The 26,502-nt window shown below is 43.8% G+C and overlaps 1 protein-coding gene across 2 annotated transcripts in view; it reads right to left on the reverse strand.

Annotated features, from left to right (window-relative positions):
- The window catches only part of LOC126936607 (uncharacterized), an 80,970-nt gene that overhangs the window by 38,185 nt on the left and 16,283 nt on the right, over nt 1–26,502 (reverse strand). For both annotated transcript variants that reach the window (XM_050759425.1, XM_050759424.1), the window contains one exon: nt 23,072–23,240. In XM_050759425.1, coding sequence (XP_050615382.1) covers nt 23,072–23,177 — 106 coding nt within the window. In that variant the 5' untranslated portion in view covers nt 23,178–23,240. The remainder of the gene's footprint in view (nt 1–23,071; nt 23,241–26,502) is intronic.

The raw sequence follows: 26,502 nt of genomic DNA on the forward strand, positions 1-26,502 counted from the left end.
TTACAGTTCTCTCCCTCCCCATAATGGAATCATCAACAGCAGATAATTGAAGTTAAAAAACAAATCAGTAACTTGTAAAGTTCAACTCAGTGGATTGATTGTTTGGCCTCATGAGTTGCCTGGAGAAAAAGCAGATTATGCCAGAGACACCTGCCTTTCCTTGACCCCAAAGAGCTGCTCCATGTTTTCCATGAGGTTTGGATAAAAGGTACAGAAAGAAATCTGGGTTATTCTCTCTTTCCAGGTGGTCCGTCTACTCTGCCCGTCTGCCCACTGACACCTGAGTCCCCAGCCCCAAGCTGAAGTGTTTCGATTCAGTTAGATATCAGGCTTGCTATGAATCTACCTCCGCGATTCGGACACTTTCCTGGGACTTGTCTTTGACTGAAAGAAGGGAAAGCTGACAATCATACAGCAGGTTCTCTGTCCCTGTCCCACCCATTTCAGCTCATCCTTCCCTTTCTGCTCTCAGGTAGGGAGGATTGAAGGTGCTGGTTTTGAACAATGGGCCTCATTATTTCTGTGCCCCAAGCTTGACAAGTGGTTCTGCTCCAGCTGCACTCAAGTCATTGAATAAAAACTGTGCCCTCTGAGAATGGAGACTGTCCCCGGGATGGGAATCCTGCCTGGGCTTAACCAGTCCAACTACTGGGACTTCCACCCAAACCCTGCTTTCCTGTGAAAGCTCACTTTGCAGAAGACAGTTGCTTATTCCTGATATTTGTTTGTTTGTCTGTTTGTTTTTGAGACAGAGTCTTATCCTGTCACCCAGGCTGGAGTGCAGTGACGTGATCTCAGCTCACTGCAGCCTCCACTTCCTGGGTTCAAGTGATTCTTGTGCCTTAGCCTTCCAAGTAGCTGGGACTACAAGCCTGCACCACAACATCTGGCTAATTCTTGTATTTTTAGTAGAGACAGAGTTTTGCCATGTTGTCCTCAAGCCGCTGGCCTCAGGTGATCCACCTGCCTCAGCCTCCCAAAGTGCTGGGATTGTGAACCACCAATCCCGGTCTATTCCTGATGTTTGAATAAATCCTTCCATCAACCATCCTCTCTATGCTTATCCTAAGCCCTGACCCGAACTAGTTTGGTGCCCCTCACCCTACAGAACTCTGAGCCCCTGTTATGGCAGAGACAGTGAGGAAGGAAGATAACTCCTGTGAGGATTTTGGGTCTAGTTTCATGGCTTTCCTTTGGGCTGAGTGTGGCAGTTCAGCCAACATAGATGTCAGCCCAAGTTCCCCCACCAGGCTAGAGGAAGACACATTCTTCCCAAGCATAGTGTTTGTGCCCTCTGTACCCACTGTCCTGACTGTGGAGATGGGCAGGCCTCTCTTCTCACAAGAGCCTCTGTTCTCTCTCAGACCTAAAGCTTAGATAGCAACTGGATGAAATATCCTCCATACCCGGCCATCCAACTGCAATCACAATCTCCAGATTGGTCCCTAGTCCTATAGCACTGCATGAAGACCACTGACTTATCTCCAGTTATACTTTATTGTCATTATTTGCTTGTACATCTGCTTCCTGACTAAACCATATGGGAATGTGAAGAGCAAAGGCCAGCTTTGGCTTATCTTTGTTATCTCCAGTGCCTTACACAATGCCTGACACATAGTACGTGCTCAATAAATATTTGTGGCATGAGTAACAATACTTACTTGTGTCTGCTTAGTTCAATTCTAAGCAGGCAAGAACTTTTGCAATGTGTTGTGATTGTTTTCCTGTAAACGGCACAGGGAGGCACTCTGACTCTGTGACCTCCTCGATGGGTTCTACAGTACAACTGAGACAGAATAAATGTCTGACTGCTCTGTTTTGACTGGTGACAAGAGTTGCAAGCTGATTAATACATTTAAAGTGGTGATCAATTTGTCTTATTCATATCCTCTTATCCTGATTGTAATGAGTAGATCTTTTAACATAATGAAAACTGCATATTTCACTCAAATTCACAGTTTTGCATTCCAGAGGAGTTGAAATGCTGTTCTTTATTTAATGTTAAAATGAAGTATAAGCTCTTGTCTTGGGAGGCCAGGAAAGGTGACAAGCTGTCTCTCCTTTTGAAGGCCAAATGTGTGGAATCAACTGAAACCTTTGAATTTGACTATGAAAATAGATTTCAGAACTGTGAAATGGGAAGGCACATCTATCTCCTGCCTGGTTTATGGGTACATCGGCCCCGAGTGCAGACCATCTAGTTTTGGCTTGAATACTCTCCGATGATAGAGGGCTCACCACTGCTCATTTTATTTTTCAAAGCCTCCAAGTCAAAAAATAATTCTTATATTGGTTCAGCATTGACCCCCCTGTTGTTTCCATTTGTTTCTGTTTCTGTGGACTTACCTGCTTCTCTTCCTTCTTGTCTCCCTCCCTCCTTTTTTTTTCCATTTTAAACTTCTTATCGTTTTCCCTTAAAATGTATAATATCATAATAACCTCTTATACTTTGCAAAGGCTTCGAACTTTACTTGTGCTTTTCACATAGCTTTGCAGTGGTTTTCTGTTGATTCTGTGGCATTGCTGCTTCTCTTGGAACAGCCTGTCCTAAGAGTGGCCTCTCTGATCCACACACCTTTCTCCCTCACTCACTGCCATATATCTAACACCCAGAACCTTGCCTGACACACAGTGAGCTCTCAGTCAATGGTCCTTCAATGAATGAATGAATGAGTACATAAATTCATGGTGGTGCCTAGAAAGCATTTTATTGACTGTGACCCTGAGACCCTGTCCATGGTTGCTTGGTATCCCTCCACTAAACAGTCAGCATCACACAGGGGCAACATGGAAATGGAGACAAATATATTCCCACTGTCTTCTATGGTTGAACCTGTGTCAGAAAAGCTCAGGAGTTTTGAGGAGGCTGTGATTTTGCCAGGGGACCAAAGAAGTAGGGGAAATCTGAAAACAGAGGAAAAGAACAGCAGGTGCACAGAGAGGAGTGGAGATGAGAAGCAGAGAAGGTGCAGAGGGCTTAGCAGCCCTGGTTTCCAGGGGTGCCCGAGGCCTAGCGCTGTCCCTGTCAGGGCTCCAGAAGATGACCTGGCTTCCTTCCCCAAATTCCCCTTTATTGCTCAAGCCAACTCAGAATAGTTTATTTACTTGCAACCAGGCATGTCCAACTAAATACAGGTAGACACGAAGACGTCTGCTTCTTAGCCTTGGAAAGGAGGCTCTGAAGGGTAAGAAACTCTCCCAAGGCCACAGGAACAGGAGTGGCAGAATCAGGTCCACAGCCAGTTTTCCAATTGAATTGTAACCCGATGCCCTCCCACTGTGCTTTGCTCTATGCAGTCCCTGAAGTGCGTCCCTGGCCCTGGCTTGTGCTCTGCCCCTGCATCTTGCTTCTAACAAAAGAAAGAGTCACTTCTGGAGCAGCCAGATGTAGCAGAGCAGTGGGAACCCAAACCAAGAGGAATTCACTCTCCATAAATTATGCTTTAATAGATGTCAATTATTAATTCCTAAATAAATATTTGTTAATATTCAAAAGAGTTTGCCTACCAAGAAAAACTCAGGCTACACAGAATAATTAGTGCTTCTTACTGTGTGATGGATGCAGCCCATAATGATTTTTTTTTTCCTGTTCTGCATCTTTATTTTTTCTGAAGTGTGAATGCCTGAGTATGCTGGGTTTCCTGCGGGGGTTGGCTGGCCCTCCTCTGAGCAGTCTTGGTTTGAGGTATGTGCACAGAAAGAATGCAAGGAGCTGAATGCTTCCATAGAAGCTGCCATACTGGCCAGTGGTTCTTTCTCTTTCTTCTTTGTAAAGGGAGATTTTAAGAAGAACTGAAGCTGAAACATATCTAATGAGAGAAAGTTGTAGATTTAGCCAAAAATTGGCATGTGGGGAAGCCATTCAATTGAACAAAAATCTCATGTCATGTATCACAGTTTTGAGCACTGTGCTAGGGCTGGGTCAGCAGGCAAGGGTGGGAGTGGCCACAGAACAGAATAGACGTGTCTCCAGGGTTCAAGGAGTATGCAAGACTAATAGGAGAGAGCATCGTGCTAAGTTCTTTGCTCAGGGGAGAATGAAATTAGTCCACAAAAAGTTCAACAAAATGCCAGGGGTGGCTTGGAGAAGCTAGAAAACACATTAAACTGGGGACAAGGGAAAGGAGTGATTCATGAAAGGAAGTCAAATTTGAGTCAGAGCTTGAAGAATGGGTACATTTCGATGGGGCAAAGATGGCTTTGGCATTTGAGTTTTGAGCAGGCATTCATTTGTTTTTTCATCCATTTAAGATACATTTATTTGGTGCAACTGGTAGGTGCCAGCCAGCCTGGTCTAGATGCTGGAGATTTATTTTTTAATTCAAAAAATCCTGTGTCTGTGAACTTAGAGTTTACAGTTCAGTGATATATATTAATAACAATGACACATATAATGTTACCTAATAATTTCACATAGAATATAAAAAATAATTGCAATGCAGTGAGACATGGATCCAATAGAATGACCACCTCCACTGGTGACATCAGAGAATTCTTCAAGTGGTGGAGACTCTTGGTATAAATCCCAAAGGAGTCATTTATCCAATTACTCATTCACAGCAAATATTTACTGAGTACCTACACATACCAGACACACTTTGTGTATCCGGATAGTACGATAAACAAAACAAAGTCTTTTTCTCATGATGTTTATATCCTAAAAGTTTAGCAAATGAGGGGAGGGAAAGCCATTCCTCTCAGAGAGAATAGAACATGCAAGTCATAGAACCGTGATGTCCTGGGGTGATGCTACAGTTAAAGTTGCACAAGGAAGGGGGTTGTCAGGAGGTGAGACTGGAGAAGGAATTAGGGGCCACATTTCAAAGGACCTTACAACTGGGCTAAACATTTAGAACTTTATCTACAGCCGATAAAAAAGGTTTGGTTAAAACAAAGTTCGAAGAAAGTGATGTTGAAGGCTCTGTGGAAGCTGGATTGGAGGAATATGAGGCTGGGGGCAAGACACCAGTTAGGAAGTGATTGCAATAGCCCAAAACACTCATGACAAGGGCCTGGATCAGTGTGGGGATAGAGCAAGGACGTGTTTAAATTGGAAGAGTGGCTCTTAGCTTTGTGTGTATATGTGTGTGTCCAAGCTTTTTGCGAATAAAATGGAAGCTTCTGCCCCCAGGAAAATGCTCATACTCGCCTACACATATTATTTTGCAAGCAACTTCAAAGGGCATGAATTCCAGATTAAGAATCCCTGAGTTATAGGAAACAGTTGGGGTGAGTGGGGGTCAGGAGGTGTACACATAAAATAAGAGGCTACAGCAATGGTTTGGACATGAATCCAGTGCTATTCTAGTTCCCCTTTCAGAATCCACCTTCTTGGGTCCTTCTAACTGTCCACATCCCATGACTGGAGTGGCTCCTGGTTGACAGAAACTTTCAGCTACCCATGAACTTGCCTGTCCCTCATTCCTTCTAGACCAAGCTTGTGCCTGTCTCCATCACTCAGATGCCCACCAGAGTCAGAGGCCAAGGAGACAAGTTCCTTCCGGTCTTTTCAGTCCTGGGGGAAAGTTAGAGTATTCCTCAGTGGTGTCAGTACCTCATGGTCCAGATCAAAGAGCACCTCCTTATAAGATGCCAGAGTACTAGAGGTGGGAGGACCCTCAGACATCAACAAATCTTGTTCCTTCATTACACACATGAGAAAGTTAAGGGACAGAGAGGGGAAGAAATTTTTCCAGAGCTATGCAGAGTAAATGGGTGAGCTGGAACTAGAGCTCTCATCTTTTGCCCCTCACAGAAGGTAATGGCTCCCTTCATTCTTCTAGAAAAGCAGCATGTGCCTTATTAATGGTACTGATTGCAGCCATGACCTGAACCAATATCAGTAGATAGCAAGCTCTGTCTATGAGTGTGTCCACACTCAAGAGTATTGAATGCAAACCATGACAGAGGAGAGATTGGATGCCTTTAGGTGCTCACCAGTTTTCTCTGCCTACATCACCATTCCATGTAGGGAAAACAGCAGCCCATGCATTTATTTCTCCTGGGCTCCCAGATGCCTTTGCAGTACCACAAGGATGATGATACCCAATTCCCAGGGGTGTTGCATAAGCGAAAGGGGAAGAACATGTGAACAGACTCCCACTGCCCTCTCAGAAAACACTCTTTTCTGCTTTTCTTCTTGGCACCTCTTCCCACACTCACCTTAAATAGTGCTGTGGGAAGAGCTGGGGCTGGGGAAGGTCAAGTTAGTGGTCAGAGAAGAAGGCAGAGGCTGAGTTTTGCCTTTGTTGTGGCCTAGGGCTGCATCATTTTCCATATATTCTATCTCCACATAAACCCACACAGACACCTTTACAGGGTCATTCAGAACTGAAGTCAGAAAGAGCAGTAAGCAAAAGAAGATAGAACTGGGATGTCCCTGGCAGATGCCACAGGGATGGCAAGGCCCAAGCAGGCTGGCTGGGCCTGGACTTGTCAGGGAACATAGAGAAAATCATGTTTTTGCCAGACTGAGTGAGCAACTTGTAGTCACTGAGAGCCCTGGCCCTCACCAAGAGATTTCCCAGGTTCATGGGTAGCCATGCTGGTGGGCAGGGACAAGAACTGGAACGTTCTTCCAGAGAAGTACAAATGCTGTCTACAGATGGGCAGGATCCAGAGAGGTGGGATCTGCATCCAAATCATAGGGAGTTGTGACTTCTGGGTGTCCCACATGGTCCCAATTACTTTGAGTCTGGATCATGGACCTGTACAGTGAGAGCTTGGGAGAGACACTGTTCAGGAGTCAGGTGGTGGCTTCTCACACAATGGCTGTGTGCGTTTGGGAGAGTTAGACTCTCAAAGCCTCTGTTTCCCTAGTTTCTCCATCCACTGGATATGAACAATAATAGGTTCCACCTTGATGTTGGGCTGAGGAGTAAGTGAGATTAAGGAGAGCCTGTATTAGTGAGCAATCAAAAAGTCCATGACAAAAATTGGAGGGCAGGAGGGTAGACCCTCCTGAAGCCACCTGCTGTTGTCTTTGCCTGAACAATTGCCTGCATTCTTCTGCAGCCTTCTTCTTTTTTAAAGTAAACTTTTTAAGAAAGGAAAACATACATATAGAATAGTGTGCAAATCATAAGTTATAGTTTGATGAGTTTTCTAAAGTGAACATACCCATAAAACTGGCTCTCAGACTGAGAAAATGCCCCTCATGGGACTTTTAGGGCCATACCTATTCCCCTTTCTCACTCCTAGCATCATGGATTAGTACTGTTTGCTCTTGGAAATTTCTATAAATGGGATCATATAATATATATCCTTTTGTGTTTGGCTTCTTTCAATTAACGTTGCGTTTGTGAGATCCAGCCAAGTTGTTATATGGAGTTGTAATTTCTTTATTTTCATTGCATGTACTATTCTATTATAGGAACAAACCACAATTTATTTATGCATTTTATGGTTGACGGCCTTTTGGGTAGTGTCCAGCTTTTGACTATTATAAATAGTGCTGCTAGACCGTTCTTATACATGACTTTTGATGAGCATATGTATGTTTTTCTGTTGGCTATAGATTAAATTGAATCAAATTAAGTTGACATTTTTGTAGATCAAAAATTCAAACACTGACAATTTAATATGGCTCAATCTAATACTTTGGAGTAAAAATGTTGGGCCATTAGGCATGTATAACATATGCAACTTTCATAGATACTGACAGTTTCCCAAAGTAATTGTAACAATGGACACTCCTACCAGTAGTGTGTAAGAGTTTCAATTTCTACAGTCTTTGAAACAAGGGGTACTCAGGTTCCTCTGCAGAGCCTTATGTACCCACTTCCTCTGTTCTGAAGGGTCATTTTGCAGCATGAATTTGCAGTATTCTCTGCATTTGCTTTCCCCTTGGGAAGGTCTTTTTGACAGTTCTAATCCTAACTGAGCCATGTTTTAGTGTATGAAGAATGTGGTTCCACATAGAACAAGTGTAACGCTGGCAGAAGGAATAAAACTGTGAGAACAAAGAACAAAGCTCATTCCCCTCCAGTGATAACCTTGAAGCACCTGAGTTTGAACGGTATTAAGAAGGGTGACTTCTCCTTATACCAATGGTTTTCAATCTGTCCCCAGACAGGCTATGGAAAGTAAGAGGACAGGAGCTAAGCCTCTTCTCTCTTGCCCAGATCCGAGAAAGCTAGATATTTCCAGGGTGTTGGTGTTGATCAGAATCCATCTGCCAAATGGAGGCAGAATGGGAGGCTCTTTCTCCTTGGGTCTGGCATGGCTGCTGTATCCATTAGCCACAGTAGACTGAGTGCCTAAGGTTGCAAACATTTAGAGGGCCTACAAAAATGTTGTAATTCTCTTAAAATCAGAGAATTTTAGGACATTGTAGGTCAAAGAAAATGCTTAAATTTATAATATTAGTATTTTCTTCTTTATATTAATGTAGTCATAAAATATAATTTGTTTATTTACTTATCTAAATGGAAGAAAGAATCCATGAAAATAAGAGTACCTAGGACCCACTAAGGTCATACTGTGACCCTGGGGCCTAAGCCACCTGCAGAGTGGATAATTCGAATTCGTGGCACTTTCTGAGTTTAGTTCCCCTTCAGAATATCTTTTTGATAGTTCTATCCCTGTTTCACCATGCCTCGGGGTATAAAGAATCCTGTCTACATTTGAACCAGAGAGTAAAAGGAGAACACTGGGAAGTTCTTCATTTCACCTTGTTCCCAAAAGTAGGGTAAAGTCTAAGGGTTCCTTAGACCTACCTTTGGAGTCAGTGTGAAATCTGAATCTTTAGACAGCATAGACATAACTCCCTTGGGGTGCAGGGCAAGGGGTCTGCTGAGGACAGGATTGTGTTCTCTAGCTCCCAAGAAGATCCCAATATGGGTATCTGGACCCTGGTCATGGCTAGACCTCAAGCCTGCTTTAGTTCCTGTTTGTTTACTCCTTTGTTCTTTCTCCTCCCGATATGCACATACCCAGAGTCTAATTTAGGGGCTGGAGACTGAGACATCAAGATCTTATTTCTTCCAAACATGTCTCTGTTGGGCTGGCCTTCAAGGAACTATCGAATGATGAATAGCTGTTTGCTAGCTGGAGGAATTTAGAAAGGACAAGCTATTTAAAGCTCTGTGAAGAGCAAACAGGTTGGGAATATATCTTTTATTAAATAGGGGGGAAAAGAATTATTTTGCAAAATACTAATGATGTAAAATATGAACAGCATGAATCTGATCGATTTTATTTACATCTTTATGTTTGAATTAGAGAGAGAAATGGACAAGGAAAGAAGAAAAAAGCAGATGGTTGGATGCAGAATCAAAAAGAGAGGGTTCTACCAGTAGCTGTGCCACAAATTTGCTCCATGATCCATAAAAAAGCACCCAACCTCTCAGAATCTCAGTTCCTGTATCTGCAAAAGTAATGACTAGATTATCCTGGAGGTCTTTTTTAGCCTTCAAATTTTAACACACAGTAGGGGCTCCATCAGTAACTGCTGAGGTAGTGAGGGAATGCAGGATTGTGACTAGACCAATACTACACACGTGTGAAATCCAGCAACAGAGATGGTGAGCTCATCAACAATAGCAAGGAGGCTGGGAAGCAGAGCCCATCTGTAGACAGCATTTGTACTGCCATAAAAATAGCATAACAAGATTATATTGAAATATCCCACTATTTAACTTAATAATTTAAATGTTTGCCTAATGAGGTGGACTTGATTGGATTAGGGCATTCACAATTAATTTTGATAGATCACTTTACACATTAGAGGTGCATTCTTCTGAACCAGGAGGTGGAACGGAAGTGCAAAATGTTTACGTTCAAACGAGCATGTGATTTTGCAGAAAACATTAATCCCAGATCATGCACACTAAGTCAATTTCAGAAATGGCTTCTAGATATATTATTAGAAATTGCTCTTCAAATATAAAAAGCTTGTAATAGAGTTCTGTCCATTTTTCCTTTGGCTGATGGAAGTTGTTTTATAAATATGCCTATGATAGGATGTTTTCTTCATCCAAGCCTTTTGGTACTAATTGCAACTTTTTAAACACTGTAAGTAGTAGCTGTCATGAACACTTTGAATCCTATTACAAATATGTATTTCTGAACAATTTCACATTTAGGGGTGCATTCTTTCAACTATTTTTTGCTACTTTTTCCCCCTGTTTTTTAAAAAAGAGTTTGAATTGGAAACTGTGGATCTCCCTTTTTTGTTAAGGAAATAATTTTACTATGCAATAGAAAAATGGCATCAGCCCCCTCCTACATTCTCTCAAAAATTAAAGATCCAGGAGTGTTCACATCTGCCCCAGGAGTCAGGAATGAGCAGAGGCTAATGGCCTCTGGAAAGGTAAATTGGAATCAGGCCATAAAATCCATCCCAGAGTTCCAGGAAAAACACATTCCTCGATGCCATTGCTGTCAGATCAAAACTGCATCTCTGTTTTCTATCAGAAAATTATCTCATGTAGAGTGTCCATGGGCAAGGTGCTTCTTGAAGAATTCTTTGGGTCTCAAGCTACCCTTCTGAAAGATGGAGCTAAAGCACCCACATCTCAAACCTGAGAAATGGAGGTCCTACATGTGGCAATGTTTAGTGAGAGAGCATGCAGTCATAAAAGCACTGGTTTGGGACCGAGTGACCATAGCTCAAATCCTGACTTTGCTCTTATTAGCTGGTTAACTTGGAGAAGGCACTAACCCTTTCTGAGACTCAAACTCATCATTTAGTAAATGGGGACAATCACACCTGATGGCGAGTGTTGTGAGAATCGAATGCTACATCCCCTAATGCATGATAGCAGCTCTACAAGTTTTAATTCCCGCCACCCCACATCCAGTCTCCTTCTCTGGTAGGGAAGCAGTCCAAAATTCAAGGCACCATTGCCATCTTGGTTTCCGCAAGTGCTCCTGACAAGTCTATGGCACTTAGGACATGGGGGCCCTCTTCTTCCTGGTCTTGGGAAACATGAGGTCTGCTCTGAAGGCTCCAAGCCACCTTTGTTAGCAGAAGCACCTGAATCTTCCTCCCTTCTCCTCCTCTGAGGTCCAAGCTCTATAATGAGACTTCATTAAACTCACCCAATGTGAGGTTTCAGTGACCTTCATAATGAAATCCAAGTACTTTGCAAGGTGCTCCGATTTGAATACATTCCCCAAAAGTTCATGTGTTGGAACCTTAATTCTTAATGCAGCAGTGCTGCAATGTGGGGCCTTTAGATGGTCATTGGGTCATGAGGGTGGAGCCCTCCTGAATGGATTCTTGCCATTACCATGGGAGTGAAGTACAGATTGCTGTAAAAAGGGAGCTCTGGAGCATCGCGATGTCTTCCGCACCTGCTTGCTTTGCCCTTCTGCCTTTCCGCAACGGGATGACGCAGCAGCTTTCCACAGTTCAGTTACCCGTGGTAAACTGCGGTCCGAAAATATTAAATGGAAAATTCCAGAGATAAATAATTCACAAGTTTTAAATTGCATGCCGTTCTGAGCAGCATGATGAAATCTTGGCCCTGCCCAGGTCATGAACCATCTTCTGTGCAGTGCATACCCTACCTGCCTGACAGTCACTTAGTAGCCCTCTGGGTTATCAGACCGACTGTCACAGTGCTTGTGTTGAAATAACCCTTGTTTTACTTACAGTGCAATGCAATAAGATATTTTGAGAAAGAGTGATGACATTCACCTAATTTTTATTATATTGTTATTATTGTTCTATTTTATTATTAGTTGTTGCTAAACTCTTACTGTGTCTAATATATAAATTAAACTTTATCATAGGAATATGTATAGGAAAAATGTCTTTTATACAGGGTTTCGTACTATCCATGGATTCAGGCATTCTTGACGGAGAAGGGAGCACTACTGCATTCTGAACGCATGAACTCTCTCCAACCCGGGTGCTTTGCTTATTTTTGCTGAGGGCTCACTCATCCTGGGATGCCCTTTCCTCTATTCTGCAACTAGGAAAGTTCTTATATTTCAATATCTAGCTCAAATGCCTCCTCCTCCCTTGTGGGTATAGCCACCATGGCTTTTTCTGGTCCTCTTTGGGTTTGTAATCTGTCCTGACGCAGGTATTATTCTGATATTAAAGCATTACAGGCTCCCTCAGGAAACCTCCATGCCTTTGCATCTCTGTGTCCCTGGGATCCTCAGAAACCAGGCTGATCATAAAGCTCTTAAAATCCTCCCAAGAATCCTACTGAGTTAGGCACTATTATTGAAGAAATCAAGGTTCAGAGACACTAAGTAGCTTGTCTATAGTCACACAGCCAGTGGGTGTAGAACAAGGATTTGAACCTTGAGAACGTCACCTCCAAGTCTGTGCTCTTTCCACTGCTCTATAAGCCTCTCCATGATCTCCTTAAATCTCCCACCAACCCAGAAGGCAGGCAAGGAAGGCCTCTTTATAGAAGAGGGAACTGAGGCTGACGGAAATGGTCACTTCCGAAGGCTTCCTGACTCATTCTGGGAACTGACTAAAGTTCTGGGTTTCTGATTCCAAAACTGGGCCCCTGCACAGCCGCAGGCTCCTGTCAGTGACCTGCTGAGTCACCCGCTCCAGAAAGCCACCTGCAGCAGGGTAGGTGGAGCCTGGGCTATGGCAATGCCTGACAAATTCATGTGCCTCTCAGGGCCCTTCTAAGCCCCCTCACCACAGAGTTGACGAGTAAATGACAAGGGGCATCTCTGCTCCCAAGGGATTCCAGTCACGCGAACTCCGCCAATTAAGGCTGGAACGATGTCATCTCCTGAAATAGCATTTTAATGAGTGATGGTTCTGGGATAAATTGTTATCTTGTGATCCCTCATTAGAGAGCTTAATTAGATCCATCATAAAACATATTGATCAATGGCACTGAGCAGGTCCACAGGACATTCACCATCTGCTGGAGCATTCCTGCTCACCCTTTGGTAGAGCCTGGTGGGACCAGTCCCTGGGTCCTAAGAGCTGCTTGGGTGCAAGTTCTTTTTGAGTACCTGGGCACCATTATCCTGGTTCTTTCCTTCTTCTCTTATTTTCTTTCACAAATATTTATTTTAGCACCGTCCGTGTGCCAGGCACTGTGCTGGCTGCTTATGCTTTAGTTTATCCTCATGAATATCTGTTATTTCCTTATTTTGAAAATGGTGAAACAAACACCCCAAGCTGTCAACTGGGTGTAGCCCCAACAAACTGAGTTATATTTCAGTTAACTTCTGGGGAGTGGCTAATGCAAGATGGACAAAAGTAAAACTGAAGGGAAGAGTAGATTGATTAAACTCCTAATCCCTGCTGAGACTCTCTGCTGGGCAGTATATATATGTCACATTTAACCTTCATATCAATGGTGAGAATTTTCATCTTCATTTTATAGTTAAGAGAACCGAGTCTCAGAAATGTTACTTGCTCAAAGTAATACAGACAGTGAATATCAGAGCTGGAATTAGAACATGGCTCCAGGAACCTCAAATCCAGACAGGTGTGGGTTCAAACTCCAGTGCTATTATATATGCGCTATATAATTGTGTAATTTCTCAAGTTACATAAACCTTCTGAATATCAGACACTGCATCTATAATACTGAGGGTAATAACTGGACCCATCTCATACAGTTATTTTGAGGATTCAATGAAATAATGCCTGTCAAGCATTTAAATAGTATCTGACCCACCCTAAGTGTTCAGTAAAGATTTTTCACTGAACATCCCAATTGTTTCCCCTTGGAAAGAAGTGACCTGTTTCCTTATCTATAAAGTGAGTATAGTAACCCTTGCCCTTAAACAATTCATAGGAGAGCACTTTAAAAAAGGTAAAGTATTCAAACTGGTTGGTCACCTTCTGTATACCTGTGTGCTGGCAAAAACTGGAGTCAGCATCTATTTTATGGAAGTTTTTTTTTTTTTATCTCAGCTTACTGCAAACTCTGCTTCCTGGGCTCAAACCATCCTCCCACCTCAGCCTCCCGAGTAGCTGGGACCACAGGCACACGCCACCAAATCTGACTAATCTGTTGTATTTTTGGTAGAGATGGGGTTTCACCATGTTGCCCAGGCTGTTCTTAAACTCCTGAGCTCAAGCAATGCACCTGCCTCAGCTTCCCAAAGTGCTGGAATAACAGGCATGAGCCACTGAGCCCAGCCTGGAAGAATTTTAAATTATTATTTTTATTATTAAAATAATGCACTAGCACAATGGTGGTGGGGATGGGAAGATGGATCAAGAGAAAAAGGTGGGGGTGGGTAATAAAATCAGAGTATTGAGACTTCAGTGGAAGGTAGAGGTTACTTTGGTGGCCCAGGAAGTGGCCTGGGGAGTCTAACCAATGGGGCATGACTGCATTGATTCAAGGGTCTGGGCTCCACAGGGTGTGCGTGCAGTGGTGGTATGTGCACATATCTGCATTGTGCGTGTGTGTGTGTGTGTGTATGTGTGTTGAACATAATGCACATAGGATTGTAGAACTTTGCTATACAAAAGAAAGGACTCTGGAGACTCATCCATGGATTGTGCAAGCAGGTGTTTGTGTGTGTGTGTGTGTGTGTGTGTGTGTGTTTTCTCCTTTTGTGTATTGAGGCCGGTTTCCATGAGAGGGTGACTTTTTTCACCTGTGTACACTTGGAGTTTTTTTCCTTTTTTATTATAGTAAATGTAGCTTGAAAGCTGGGGATAGCATAGCTTTTCCCTGAACACAGATCACATCACATAATTTTTCTTTCAGAGAAAAGTGCTGCAAAATAACCTGCAGATGGTGAGTCTCTTTCTCTTTCTGTCCTGCTCTTGCGTGCTCTCTCTGTCTGTCTGACTCTTTGTTTTTCTCCATCTGTCTCCATGTCTCTCTGTATCTCTGTCTCTGAAGCCCTATTTATAGCTTAAAATGCTTTCATATTTTAACACTTGGCATGTAAAATGCCCCCGTATTACACAACATAGCATGCATTCGGGTTTGTAATTAGATCATTGTTTCATCCCAAGTTCCACACATAATGATGCTGGACCTTGTTCCTTATTCCCTAGTACTACCTGCAAATACTGCCAGGTCTGGGTATCCTGCCCTAACCCTTTTCCCAGTTTTGTTTTTGCCAACTCCCAATGACAATCCTGCAACCTCACTGCTCCCTGCTCCCTTGCTGATCCTCTCCTGCAGCCTTCGCGATGGGTTCAGTGTTCCTCGGCGACGGCTCAGAGCAGCCCCTACCTCCTCTCCCTCTTTCTCTCTCTCTCTCTCTCTGGCATAGCCTGAACAATCGCTTCACTCTGTTAGCAAGGCTATCAGAATTTCTGAACACAGTCACAAAATTTACATCCCTCCAACTGTCCCAATATAAACACTACCCAGAGGAAAGGGAGGAAAGGTCTCTTTTCTCTAAAATAAGAAGATGCAATTTTTTAAAAAAAGAAAGTGGGGAGGAATCAATATTCATTTTTAACCAATCTGGACATGTGTTAGAGGATATTGCTGAGAACAATTAGGGATGTATGAGTGAGAGGTTTATTTCTCACTTGCTTGTCAGGTCAGAAGACAATCTGTTTATTTTCCTGCTACAATTTTATTCGATAAACTGAAAGGATGGGAGCTAGGAAAAAGGGTATGAACAGGATGTGTGCTATCAATTTGTCAAATAAATAATCGTGCTTGGAAACAACAGATTTTATTAATTAGACAGGATGGTGTATTATTACCATTAAAGTGTTATATTGCATTAATTTTTATATTTTACTCGGCTACTAATTACTGTAAAAGATTTCGGGAATGAAGCAAAATAAAATCATGCCGCATTATACATAATGTAAAGATAGCGTGAATTAATTTGTCGGCCGCTCCCCGCCTGCCTCCGGGAGACGAAGAGGCATGGAAGGGCCTCCGCTGCTCGGCTGGCCGGCCGCTCCAGAGCTCCGCACCAGCGCTGCTCCCGCCTTGTCGCAGGAGGCAGCTGTGAAGACCTGAGGTTCAAGACCTGGCTCAGCGGCGAACTTGCTTGGTACCCTTTGGCAAATCACTTCTCTGAGGCCTCGGTTTCCTCTTCTGTAAATGTAAACATCCCTTCTTTTTTTTGCCTTACGGGGTGGTTGTAAAGATCTAACGAATTCCCGAGAGTAAAAGTGCTTTCAAATGTCAGAGGTGGGGAGACGGGTTGAGATCTAGCACAGTAAGAAGAGGCAGACAGAGGTGGGGGACATCCAGAGTTCAGACCCTGCAGGGGCAGCTCTGGTCAGACTTAATGCTCAGAGACTGCCAGAGTCGGGGGCCCGGATAGTTAGGGCTTGGGGAGGGAATTAGGGCTCTCCAAGGCCATCCAGCGGTCGTCTCAGCCACCCCCTCACTGGGCAGTGCCTGGGAGTGGGGGCCCATGGCCACACCCTGGCTGAGCCGAGTTCCTCACTGTAAATGCAGACTAGAATACACCTCCGTTGTCCCCAGGTGCTCACACCAGGGAATCCCTCACTGGGTATTGGCACAGTGGGAAAAAGCACGATTCTCGTCAGACAGGACCGGGTTTTAATCCCTGCACAGCCACGCAAGAGCCATGTGGCCACAGCCAAGTCCCTTAACCTCTCTGAAGGGCAGTTTCTTCTTCAGTTTAAAAAACAAAAAACAAAAAACAAAAACTTGTTTGCTCAGGAATAAAATTCCCACGCTGGGCACAAGTTCTGGCTAAGGAGGCGGCGGCTGGGCCCTCACGAGGGTGCCAGGGTCCCCAGGGCTCCCCATGACAGCACAGCCTCATGGGGACTAGGAGCCTCAGCAGAGCCCTCCCCGTCCAGCTCCATCCAGGCGCTGCCTCCCGGGTCCTCGCTGACCTCCGCTCGGGCAGAAGCCACCAAGTCCCAGGGCGGCCCCCAAGCCCCACCCCGGGGGCGCGGTTCTCCCTCGCTCGGCGGCCGAAGCCCAGCCACGTTTTTCTCCAGGCTGGGTCTCCGCAGCCAGGGCCGGACGAGGGCCATTTCTCACGACCCACTGCCACCTACTGTCCGCAGCGGAGAACTGCAGACCGAGCGCGGCAGGCCTCTGGGAAGCTGCCACCGGGAGGGGCCAGAGCCCCAGGCGGCGCTCAGGCCCCTTGGCCTGGAGCCCCAGTTCCCAATGTGTTACGGATACGTGTTGCAGCCCTGCGGGAACAACTCAGCTGGCCACCTGAAGCCCTGATGCTCTGGCTTGCACTATTACTGGGGTAACTGGACCCCTGGGGACACAGGAGCACTAGGGCAAGGGCCTCCCTCCCCATTCGGCTACAGTCCGCTTTAGAGGCCTGAAAATCCTGCCCCTGGGTTTGGAGGGCTGTCTCTGGCTGCTTGAACTGGACCTGATGTAGGGCTTCCAGAGACAATTGTCCCTGTTTCCAGTTTCCAGATTAGAACTTCGCCTGTCCTGCAAGCCTGACCTGAGTCTGAGCTGGGCCTGCCTTCAGCTTTCTCCCTATTCTCTGGATGCCTTATGTGACCTTCTCTTGGGGCATGGATCAGGCAGCCCTGCATAAAAGCATGGTCCCAAATCTTGACTTCTCCACTCACAAGCTGGCTGATCTGAGGTAAGTGACTCAGCCTTCTTGTGCCTAGTTTTCCTCATCTTTAAACCAGCAATATCAATAGTAACTTCCATATAGGGTTGTCATGAGGATAAAATGAGTGGATATATATATACACACATACACACACACAAAGGAATTAGAACAAGGCCTGGCACACAGTAAATGCCTTATACGTACATAGTAGTGCATTATCCAAGCATTAGGGATTATCTGTGTCAGTGTTATCTGTGTGCCTGTCGCAAGACTTCCATTTGATTGTGAGCTCCGTAAGTGCAGAAATCATCTCTGATTCAGCATGAATCCTCAGCTACTTGCACACAGAAGGTTGCAGTACCAGTTATCCATGCATTCATTCATGCATTTAATAAATATTTATTCTACTAAGTGCCAAGCACTCTGTCCCGGGTTTACAAATATTAAGAAAGACAAAGACCCTTCCCTCATGGAGCTTATGTTGTTTGGAGAAGACAGAAAGAGAGCAAACAAGTAAGTTGATAAAATGGGCACATCTTGTAAAAAGTGCTAGAAAGAGAACAGCCAGACTCTTTGGAAGAGGATGATGGAGGAGGAGCGTGGAAGAGAGCTTTTGGATGGTCAGGGAAGGCATTGCTTCTAAAGGCCTCTGAAGAAGTGATAATTAAGCTGAAATTTAAATGAAAAGGAAGAAGCTGGTGCATGCCTGGGGTATAGGCCAAAGATGGACTGCAAAGGAGGAAACTTCCTAAGGTGATGGAAATGTAACAGTGGTTACCTAAGTATATTTATATAGTTGTCAAAACTCATCAAACTGAACCCTGAAAAGGAGTGAATTTTATTCATAAAAATTATGCTTCAGGATGGGCACAGTGGCTCATGCCTATAATCCCAGCACTTTGGGCCAACGTGGGTGGATCACCTGATGTCAGGCGTTCAAGACCAGCCTGGTTAACATGGTGAAACTTAGTCTCTACTGAAAATACAAAAAGTAGCCAGGCCTGGTGGTGTGTGCCTGTAATCCCAGCTACTTGGGAGACTAAGGCAGGAGAATCGCTTGACCCCGACAGGCAGAGGTTACAGTGAGCTGAGATCACACCATTACACTCCAGCCTGGACAATAAGAGTGAAACTCCATCTCAAAAATAATAATAATAATAATAATGCCTCAATAAAGCTGTTTTAAAAATAAAAGATGGTAGCCAAGTAAAAAATCAAGGAAGAGCATTCCAGACATTGCAAAGAAGAGCTGATGCTTAGCCTCTGAAGCAGGGAAAATTTTTTGCATCCTGGGAAGTCCTGGATGAAGCATGGTAAAGAAGAGGGAAGGTAGCAAGAGATGAGGCAAAACCATGACATGCTGGACTTGGTGAGGTTAGGATTTTATTCTGTGTGAACAGAAAAAGCCCTTGATTTGCTATCAAAAGTCCTAAACCCTGGTCTGGACTTTCTAGCTGTATTGTCTTGGATGAATCATTGAACTATTGTGAACATTTTTTAAATGTGTAAAATAGGACTACAAATGATATGCAGGGATCCCATCAAAGGGGGCTGCAGCCAGGGCTGACTATGAAGGCAGGCTGACTGACACCTGACACCTGGGGATATACCCACATACTTTTATTGGGCACCCAAAAGATTGTTTATTGAATTAAAATAGTACATGCCTGTACGGAGTAGAGACCTATGACCTTTCAAATAGCAGTTCGTGAGTGGTGGGGTGGAAGAATGGGAATTATTCCCATAATTAGGGCATTGACTAATTAGGGCATTGAGTCCTTCAGTGTGTCCTCACTTACCCAATACTGTTTTTCTCTCTTATAGGCAATTCTTCTTTTCCTTGGTCTCATAGCATGTGTCACAGTTTATTATTATGCATTTAAATTCTGTACATCTTTGTTCAGTGTCTGACTTTCTGTGGACTGCAAGTTCCATGAGGACCAGGACTGTGTCTGTTCTCTAAACCAATGTACCCCAGTATCTAACACTATCATTGGTACATAGGAGGCACTCAGTAAATACTACTTGAATGAATGAATGAATGAATGAATGAATATAACCATTTATCCAAAGACAATTAACTATCCACAGGGCCTTTCTGGTTCTTCCCAAATAATCCACCTTCTGCCCATTACCCTCTGGAAGCTCATCGCTTAAGCCTTCCTTTTTGGGTTTTCTCCATCATCCTCATTCTAAATTCAGCACTGACCAACCCCACAGAGTTTCTTTCTATTTTAATAAACATCTACACAAAATTAAGGAGATAAAGACTGGTGGTTGTGTTTGATTTCACACTGGTTTTGGCCTTGGATATTGTAAACTACCTTCACTTTAATTTGGTTTTCTGAAGTAGATACGGTTGAATCGACTATAATTCCCATTTTCCACATGAGGAGCCACACAGTTGACGAGATGGATTGACTCATCCCATGGCATAGCTAGGGAGTGGCAGGGACACAGATAAACCCCGGGTCCCATGGCTCTAAATTCCATGATCCTTTTCCCTCCAGGTTCCTCTGCTTGATGGTTCTATGTGCAATACATTTCTCCCTTCACACCTTAGGCACTGATGGTGCATGACAAACCGTGGTGATGGTTCTCCACTGAGAAAAGATGATAAAGTCTCTCAGAAGCAATACTCTTCTTACCGTAAGTATCTAATCCACTTCCAGTGGCCATCAGAGCAAATGGAGGACATTATAACACGATTACGTGCATAGATCCCAAGTAAGGCCTCTAGAGCCAGATCTGCCAGGTTTGCATATTGGCCCTTGCCACCTTCCAGCCCTCCAACCTTGGGTGATTTATTTCAGGTCTCTGGGCTACAGGCTCTTCATCCTAAATTGGAGATAAGAATAGTGACTACCATATAGGGTTTCTGGGTGAATTAAATGAGTTAATACATGTAAAATGCTTGGAAAAGTGCTTATCCAATAGAAAGTGGCCAATTGATGTTGTCCTTCCTTCCTTCCCTCCCTCTCTTCATCCCTCCCTCCCTTCCTCTCCTTCCTTACTTTCTTCCTTCCTTCTACCTTCCTTCCCTCCTCCCTCCCTCCTACCTTCTTTCCCTCCTTCCTTCTCTCCCTCCTTCCTTCCTTCCCTCCTTCCTTCCTTCCCTCCTTCCTTCCTTTCTTCCTTCTCTTTCTGTATTTCTCTCTCCACTTCTTTCTCTGTTACTTTTTTTGTTCTCTTTTCTTTTTTCTCTCTTGCTCTATATTATTCTTCCTAAATTCCTGTCTCTTCTCTGAATGTAACTTCACAATAGTGCATTGATAAATATTTGCTGAACCAATACATAAATGAGTAAAGAAAAAGGAAAGGGAAGGAGGGAGCTGATGCCTGGCACAAGATGTGAAGAAGTGAGGATAGAACAAAACAAGATAATCTTGGGTTTTTATATGTTTGTTTTTATCTTAATGTATGAGCTATAACAGGTAAGACATTCTCATCCTGTTTTACCATGGGAAAGTCAACCAACCTCTCTGCACCTCCATTTCTGCATCTGTATGGGAGCAGCATTGAACTAAATAGTCCTTATGTTTTCTGTCTCTGAGTCTACAATTCCATGTATATGAAATGTGATGTTGACTTTTCCTAGCATTTGAAATGAGATGGGGAGGGGTTGAAATAAGCCAAATGTACATTTCCAAATGAAACCTGTTTCACCTGTGGCACCCATACAAGACTTCACAGGTGAGTACTTGCTTTGATCTCACCCTAGTGTTGACTTCTATCTCCTACTCTGCCTCTTAATAGCAATGGGACTTTGAGCAAGACACTCAACATCTCCAAGCTTCCCTTTCCTCATCTTATTATGAGACTAAATGAGATAATGCATTGTAAGATGCTTAGCACAGTGATCAACATGTAGTAAATGTTCATTAAATTATCACTGATGTACGTTGTTAAAGTGTATATATGACCTCAAGCCTTGACAAAACCCATTCTAAGGCCAAATGATGAGTTTCCTATTAGCTGGTATTTTGGGCATTTTATGATTAAGCATTCATTGAAAATCCACTATCTGTTAGAAACTGAACCTCATGATAGCATAGGGAAGTCAAGGTTCAAAGGATTACATGCATTTTTTCAGGTCCCAATATATTTCTCATACTTTGCTATATTATGCCCTTTAGTCCTTCTAACAACCCTATAGGTAGGTTTTGTTGGGGTTGCAGGAATGAATTGAACTCAGGAAGTTGCAGAAGTAGAGCCTGCAGGGAGCAGGTGTGATGGGAATTCACAGGACTCAACCTGGACCACACCCAGCTCCTTCCCCTCTGTAAGCCACAGTCAGCAAATATCCTGATTGCAGTGCCAAGGATGGGAGTGCTGTTGAGACTCTCATCAACCCTGCAGAGTGGGAAAAAATATGAGTACCTCCCTCATGAATTCTCAGTCCTTGCTTCTGGCTTCCTGTCCCTTCCCTTCTTTGACTTCTTCCACGCAAGGCTTGGGCATAAATAATGTACCTGAGCATGAATAAACACTGTGACTGGCTTCCCTCTCCCAGGGGATGTTTTGCTTTTGCAGCTGGATCTCTCATATCTTCTGGACCCAAACTCCAAGCCTCCACATTCTTACTTAATTAGAATCCAAAGGCCTTAACCCAGCACGTGGGCTCTTCCCCAGCCTCCCTCCCTCTCTCCCTCCCACCTGAGTCAACTTGCCTGTGGTTGTCTTCTCTGATTCCAGCCCGAAGACCCTGGTCTATTCGACCCCTCCTCATACTCCCCATCTCCAGGATTCTACTGATGCTGCTTGCTGCTTCTGCTGGAATACTTCACATACCCAAATACTGCCTCTACTTTAGGTCTCAGTTCAGAGATCACCTCCTCCAAGAAGGCCTCTGTGATTTTACAGCTGGAAATAGTTTTTCTCTCAGAGAAATCATTACAGCAGTGGTTCACAACTTTGAATATGAATTTTTGCACATGAATCAGCCCAGATATTTTGTTAAAATGCAGATTCACAGACAGTAGGTCGGGGATGGGGTCTGAAATTCTGCATTTCCAACTTGCCCACCCGTGATGTTTGCTGATGCTTCTGGTCTGTGAATTACCCATTGAGTAGCAAGTCATTGACCAATCTGGCTGTGTATCAGAATCACTTGACAAGCTTATTGAAACTGTGGATCCTGGGGCCAGAGGTGATCCAGGTTTTGTGGGGCCTGAATTTATTCCATCTAGAGAGTCCTTTTAAAAGTATATATATAAAGTTATGAATAAGAAATTGCCACCTATTGTCCCAGCTGCTTGGGAAGCTGAGGTGGGAGGATCACTTGAACCTGGGAGGTAGAGGTTGCAGTGAGCTGAGATCGCGCCACCGCCCTCCAGGCTGGGCAAGAGAGCAACAGCCTGTCTAAAATAAAAGGAATTGCTGGATCTTCTCCCAGGTCCCTGGAAGGAGCTGTGCAAGTGAAGGGTCTTGACGTATAAACTTCACTAGCTGCAAGGTAAATCCATTTTTGCCTGGGGCCCACACAACAGCAGAATCTTGGAAGGCAGGAACTATATGTGTGTTTTGTTTTTAGAATTTCTCCAGGTTATTCATAGTGACCAATCCTAGACCTACCCCCACACCCCTTCTAGGAATAGAGCACTTGAACTCCTGTCCATCCACTTACCTCCCTCTATTCCTTCCATCTCCAAAGCGGCTGTGCCAGGCACTGGGATAGACCCCACAGAAACAAGGATCAAGGACAGGCAGGCTCCTGCCCTCAGCAAGCTCATGGTCTACTGGAAAACTGGTCACAGCTTCACAAAATGAACTCCTATCAGCTGTTCGTCCAAGTGCTGCAGGGATCAGAGGAGAGAACAAAACTCAGTCCTGATAAAAAGACAAGACTGGGAGGTCTCCCAGAGGGGCTGACATCGAGCGAGCTCTTACCAAATTACTGGGGCTTCTCCAAGCAGAGGGAACACTCTGTGCAAAGGCAGGGAGGCCTGAGAGAATATGTTCTCTTCAAGAACTAGCCAATCAAATCCATGTGTGGCAGAAGAGCAGGGCATATTTTGGGGGTTGGGGGCAGGGGGCAGGGCTGTGAGGAACGGGAATGGAGAGGTGGCTAGGCTCTCAGGAGTTGGGGCTCTTTGGGAGTGGATGGTGGGCAGTGGATGGTTTTCGGGCAGGGGACTAGCATGATCAGGTCTTTTTTTTACACGTGCATGCATTACTTTCAACTTCCAACAATAACTAGTTCTTTCCATGACATCACATTATTAGATCCAGAGACCTTTATTTCTTTTTTAAAAACATCTTTAGTTCTTTAATGACTATTTCTTTTAAAGTAATTGTTGAATGTCAGATAGCCTGCAAAGTATTTTGATCTTATTTATTCCTCCTACAAACTCTGGGAGGCATAACGGATGATGTCTATTTAACAGATATATGAACTGAGGACAGGAAAGTTTAAGGGACTTGCCCAAGGTAACAGAAATAGAAAATCTGAAAAGCCTTAAGACCCATAGACAAGCATGGTGCCAGGCACACAGCAAGGACCAAAAATGTTTGGTGAATTAAGAGATGAATGCTGAGGTTAAAGAGTTTCACTTGTTAAGGCAATTTAGGGAAGCACATGCCAGTAAGTTTGAGGGATGTGAGGCCTCCTTTCTGTTTCCCTGGAAATCCCAGGTTCTTGCTCCTGGGGGAGAAAAATTCTTCCTAATATCCATGCATGTGCCCTCCTACCATTCCCTTCCAGAAGCCATGCCTTCCTTATGCACTCTGCCTCAGTCAGAGAAAAGATACAGCAGAAGCACAGACTGTGGAACTTAGTGAAGAAAGTTGTTTTGGTGATTTTACGTGATTGCATGGCAGGTGGATTTTAATAGGGCTTTTCGAAACCATTGCATTCAATACAATTCAATTCCATTATTCCAGTTAGGACAAATGAACTTGACTTTAAACATATTTAGTGAGTGCCTAATATTGCTACTGGCAAGTGATAGTGAGTGAGAATCCCCAGGATACTGGAGGCCTCTGGAAACAGGAGTTGAACTTGACATAGATCCTTGATTTTAGTTTTCCCTCTGGAATACATTCTAATCTATAGCAAAATGTGGCTCCTCGTTCATGGCTGGGACCTTCAGCCATTTCCTCCAGTGAGTTCAGCCTCATTTCCCTGCTCTCCTTGCCAAAAATGATGATGGTCATGACGTTTCATAAGGAATGTGACAGTATTTTCTGGACTTGACAATAGCACAGGAGAAAAGAAAAGTTAGATCATTATGATTCTTCTCCTACAGAAGTTCAGAGAAGTTCAAAAACCTGCACAGTTAGGAAGTTGTGGCACTGGGGCCAGAACCCGATTTTCTAATGCCTGGTGGGGACAATTTCAATATCACATTATTGCTAGGTCACCAATCTGGCAGTTAATTAACATCTTTGTGATGATATGTTCACATGTTATTCTCTCATCTGCTCACACTTGTCAGTTTTTTCTTTCCAAATAAGCTGTAAACAAGTTATAGGAAGGAAGCTATGATTTCACTCCTATTCTCTTATATGCCAAACACTGTGAGGTATTATTATGGGGGATACTAGGGTTACAATTACGAACAAAATAAACATACTTCCTGTCCTCTGACGGTGTATCATCTAACTGAATAACATATTTTATGACGTTTTGAATTTTCACTATGTCTTAAGTATTGCGTTCTCCACTTTACAGATGAGTACATTGAGATCCAGAAAGTAACCAGGAACTTGTCTAGAAGGGGAGAGCTGGGATTCCCACAGATTCCTGGATTTCTGCTTCCCAGAAGCTGGCCCAGGGCTGAGCCAACACAGTATGCTATGGCAGTTTAAACACATGGCTTTTGAAGTCAGACAGATTCAAATCTCAGACCAGCTAATTACTTGTGTGATCTTAGACAGGCTGTTTCCCTTTAAACCTCAGTTTCTACATCTGTAAAGTAGGGGTCATGACAACCGGCTCCCAGTTATTTTGTTACATGGGTCAGTTGAAAATATGAAGAATGTGAGACTCTTAAATGAATACCTGGTGCAGTGCAAGGGCTCAATAAACAGTAGCTATTCTCACTGTTACTATTAACCATTGGCAGACACAGCACCACTCTGCCTGCAGTTATGTGCATGGTGCTTTAATAGTTTCTTTTCCCCCTGAGTTGTTGAGAGTAAAATACTCTGTCCTCCCCGCTTCAGCTCCCCACATTCCAGAAACAGAGACCACTTACACAAGCAGCAACAGGGTCCATTTCTGTGACCAGTGGAGCCAATGGCCCACTCGTTGGAAACACCAGCAAGCAAAGTGTCAGGACTCAGAAGCCGCCAACAGGCTTCAGGACCCTGCCAAGCCCTCGTGCCCACTCGAGCAGCCAGGGGGAGGGGGTGACTATGGCATAAACACACGTTTGCTTTCATTTGGCTTAGCTGACTGTGTGTTTTGTTAAACAAATTTAGGTTTGGAAAAGATTATTTTTGGTACACTGCTGCATAATTAGATGAATTTTCATGAGTTTATTCTTGAAATAAACTTTGAAATTGTCCGTGTTTTACTGTTTTTTAATCATCTGCAGATACTGTTTTTTGAGACTTAGCATGAAAAAAAAACCTTGTTACATATCAGTTTAATTTAGATTCAAATAAAATAATTTTTTGAATTTGCAGCAACAACAAGTCTGCGAAAGTGGTTGTAACTGGTGCTGAGTTGTTTGAGGATCAAGATAATTACAGTATAAAGGATAAGAGAGAATATAATATCCTGGCATCCAGTGCCTATTCAGCTAATCCCCAGCCCTTGACAGATGTTCAAACACAGTATTTTTAAAAGCTGACTTTTAAAAAAACAGGGCAATTCACTTATTAGATATAAACAACATGATAAGAAATTCAAAGTCTGACATCCATTACGAACCGTCCGTGTTGAGAAGCGTGAGAGACAAGGCAGAAAGTCAAATGCGCTGTGCTCATTGCTGTAATGGGTGTCCAAGCAGGGCTGGGATTGCAGAAAGACCAGGCCCCCACTTTGCCAGGGGCACAGGTTTCATCTGTACCAGCCCCCGAGAAGCAGAGCCCCAAAGGCAGCTTCGATGA

This window comes from Macaca thibetana, chromosome 14 (genome assembly GCF_024542745.1).
Source record: "Macaca thibetana thibetana isolate TM-01 chromosome 14, ASM2454274v1, whole genome shotgun sequence".
Classification (NCBI taxonomy): Eukaryota; Metazoa; Chordata; class Mammalia; order Primates; family Cercopithecidae; genus Macaca; species Macaca thibetana.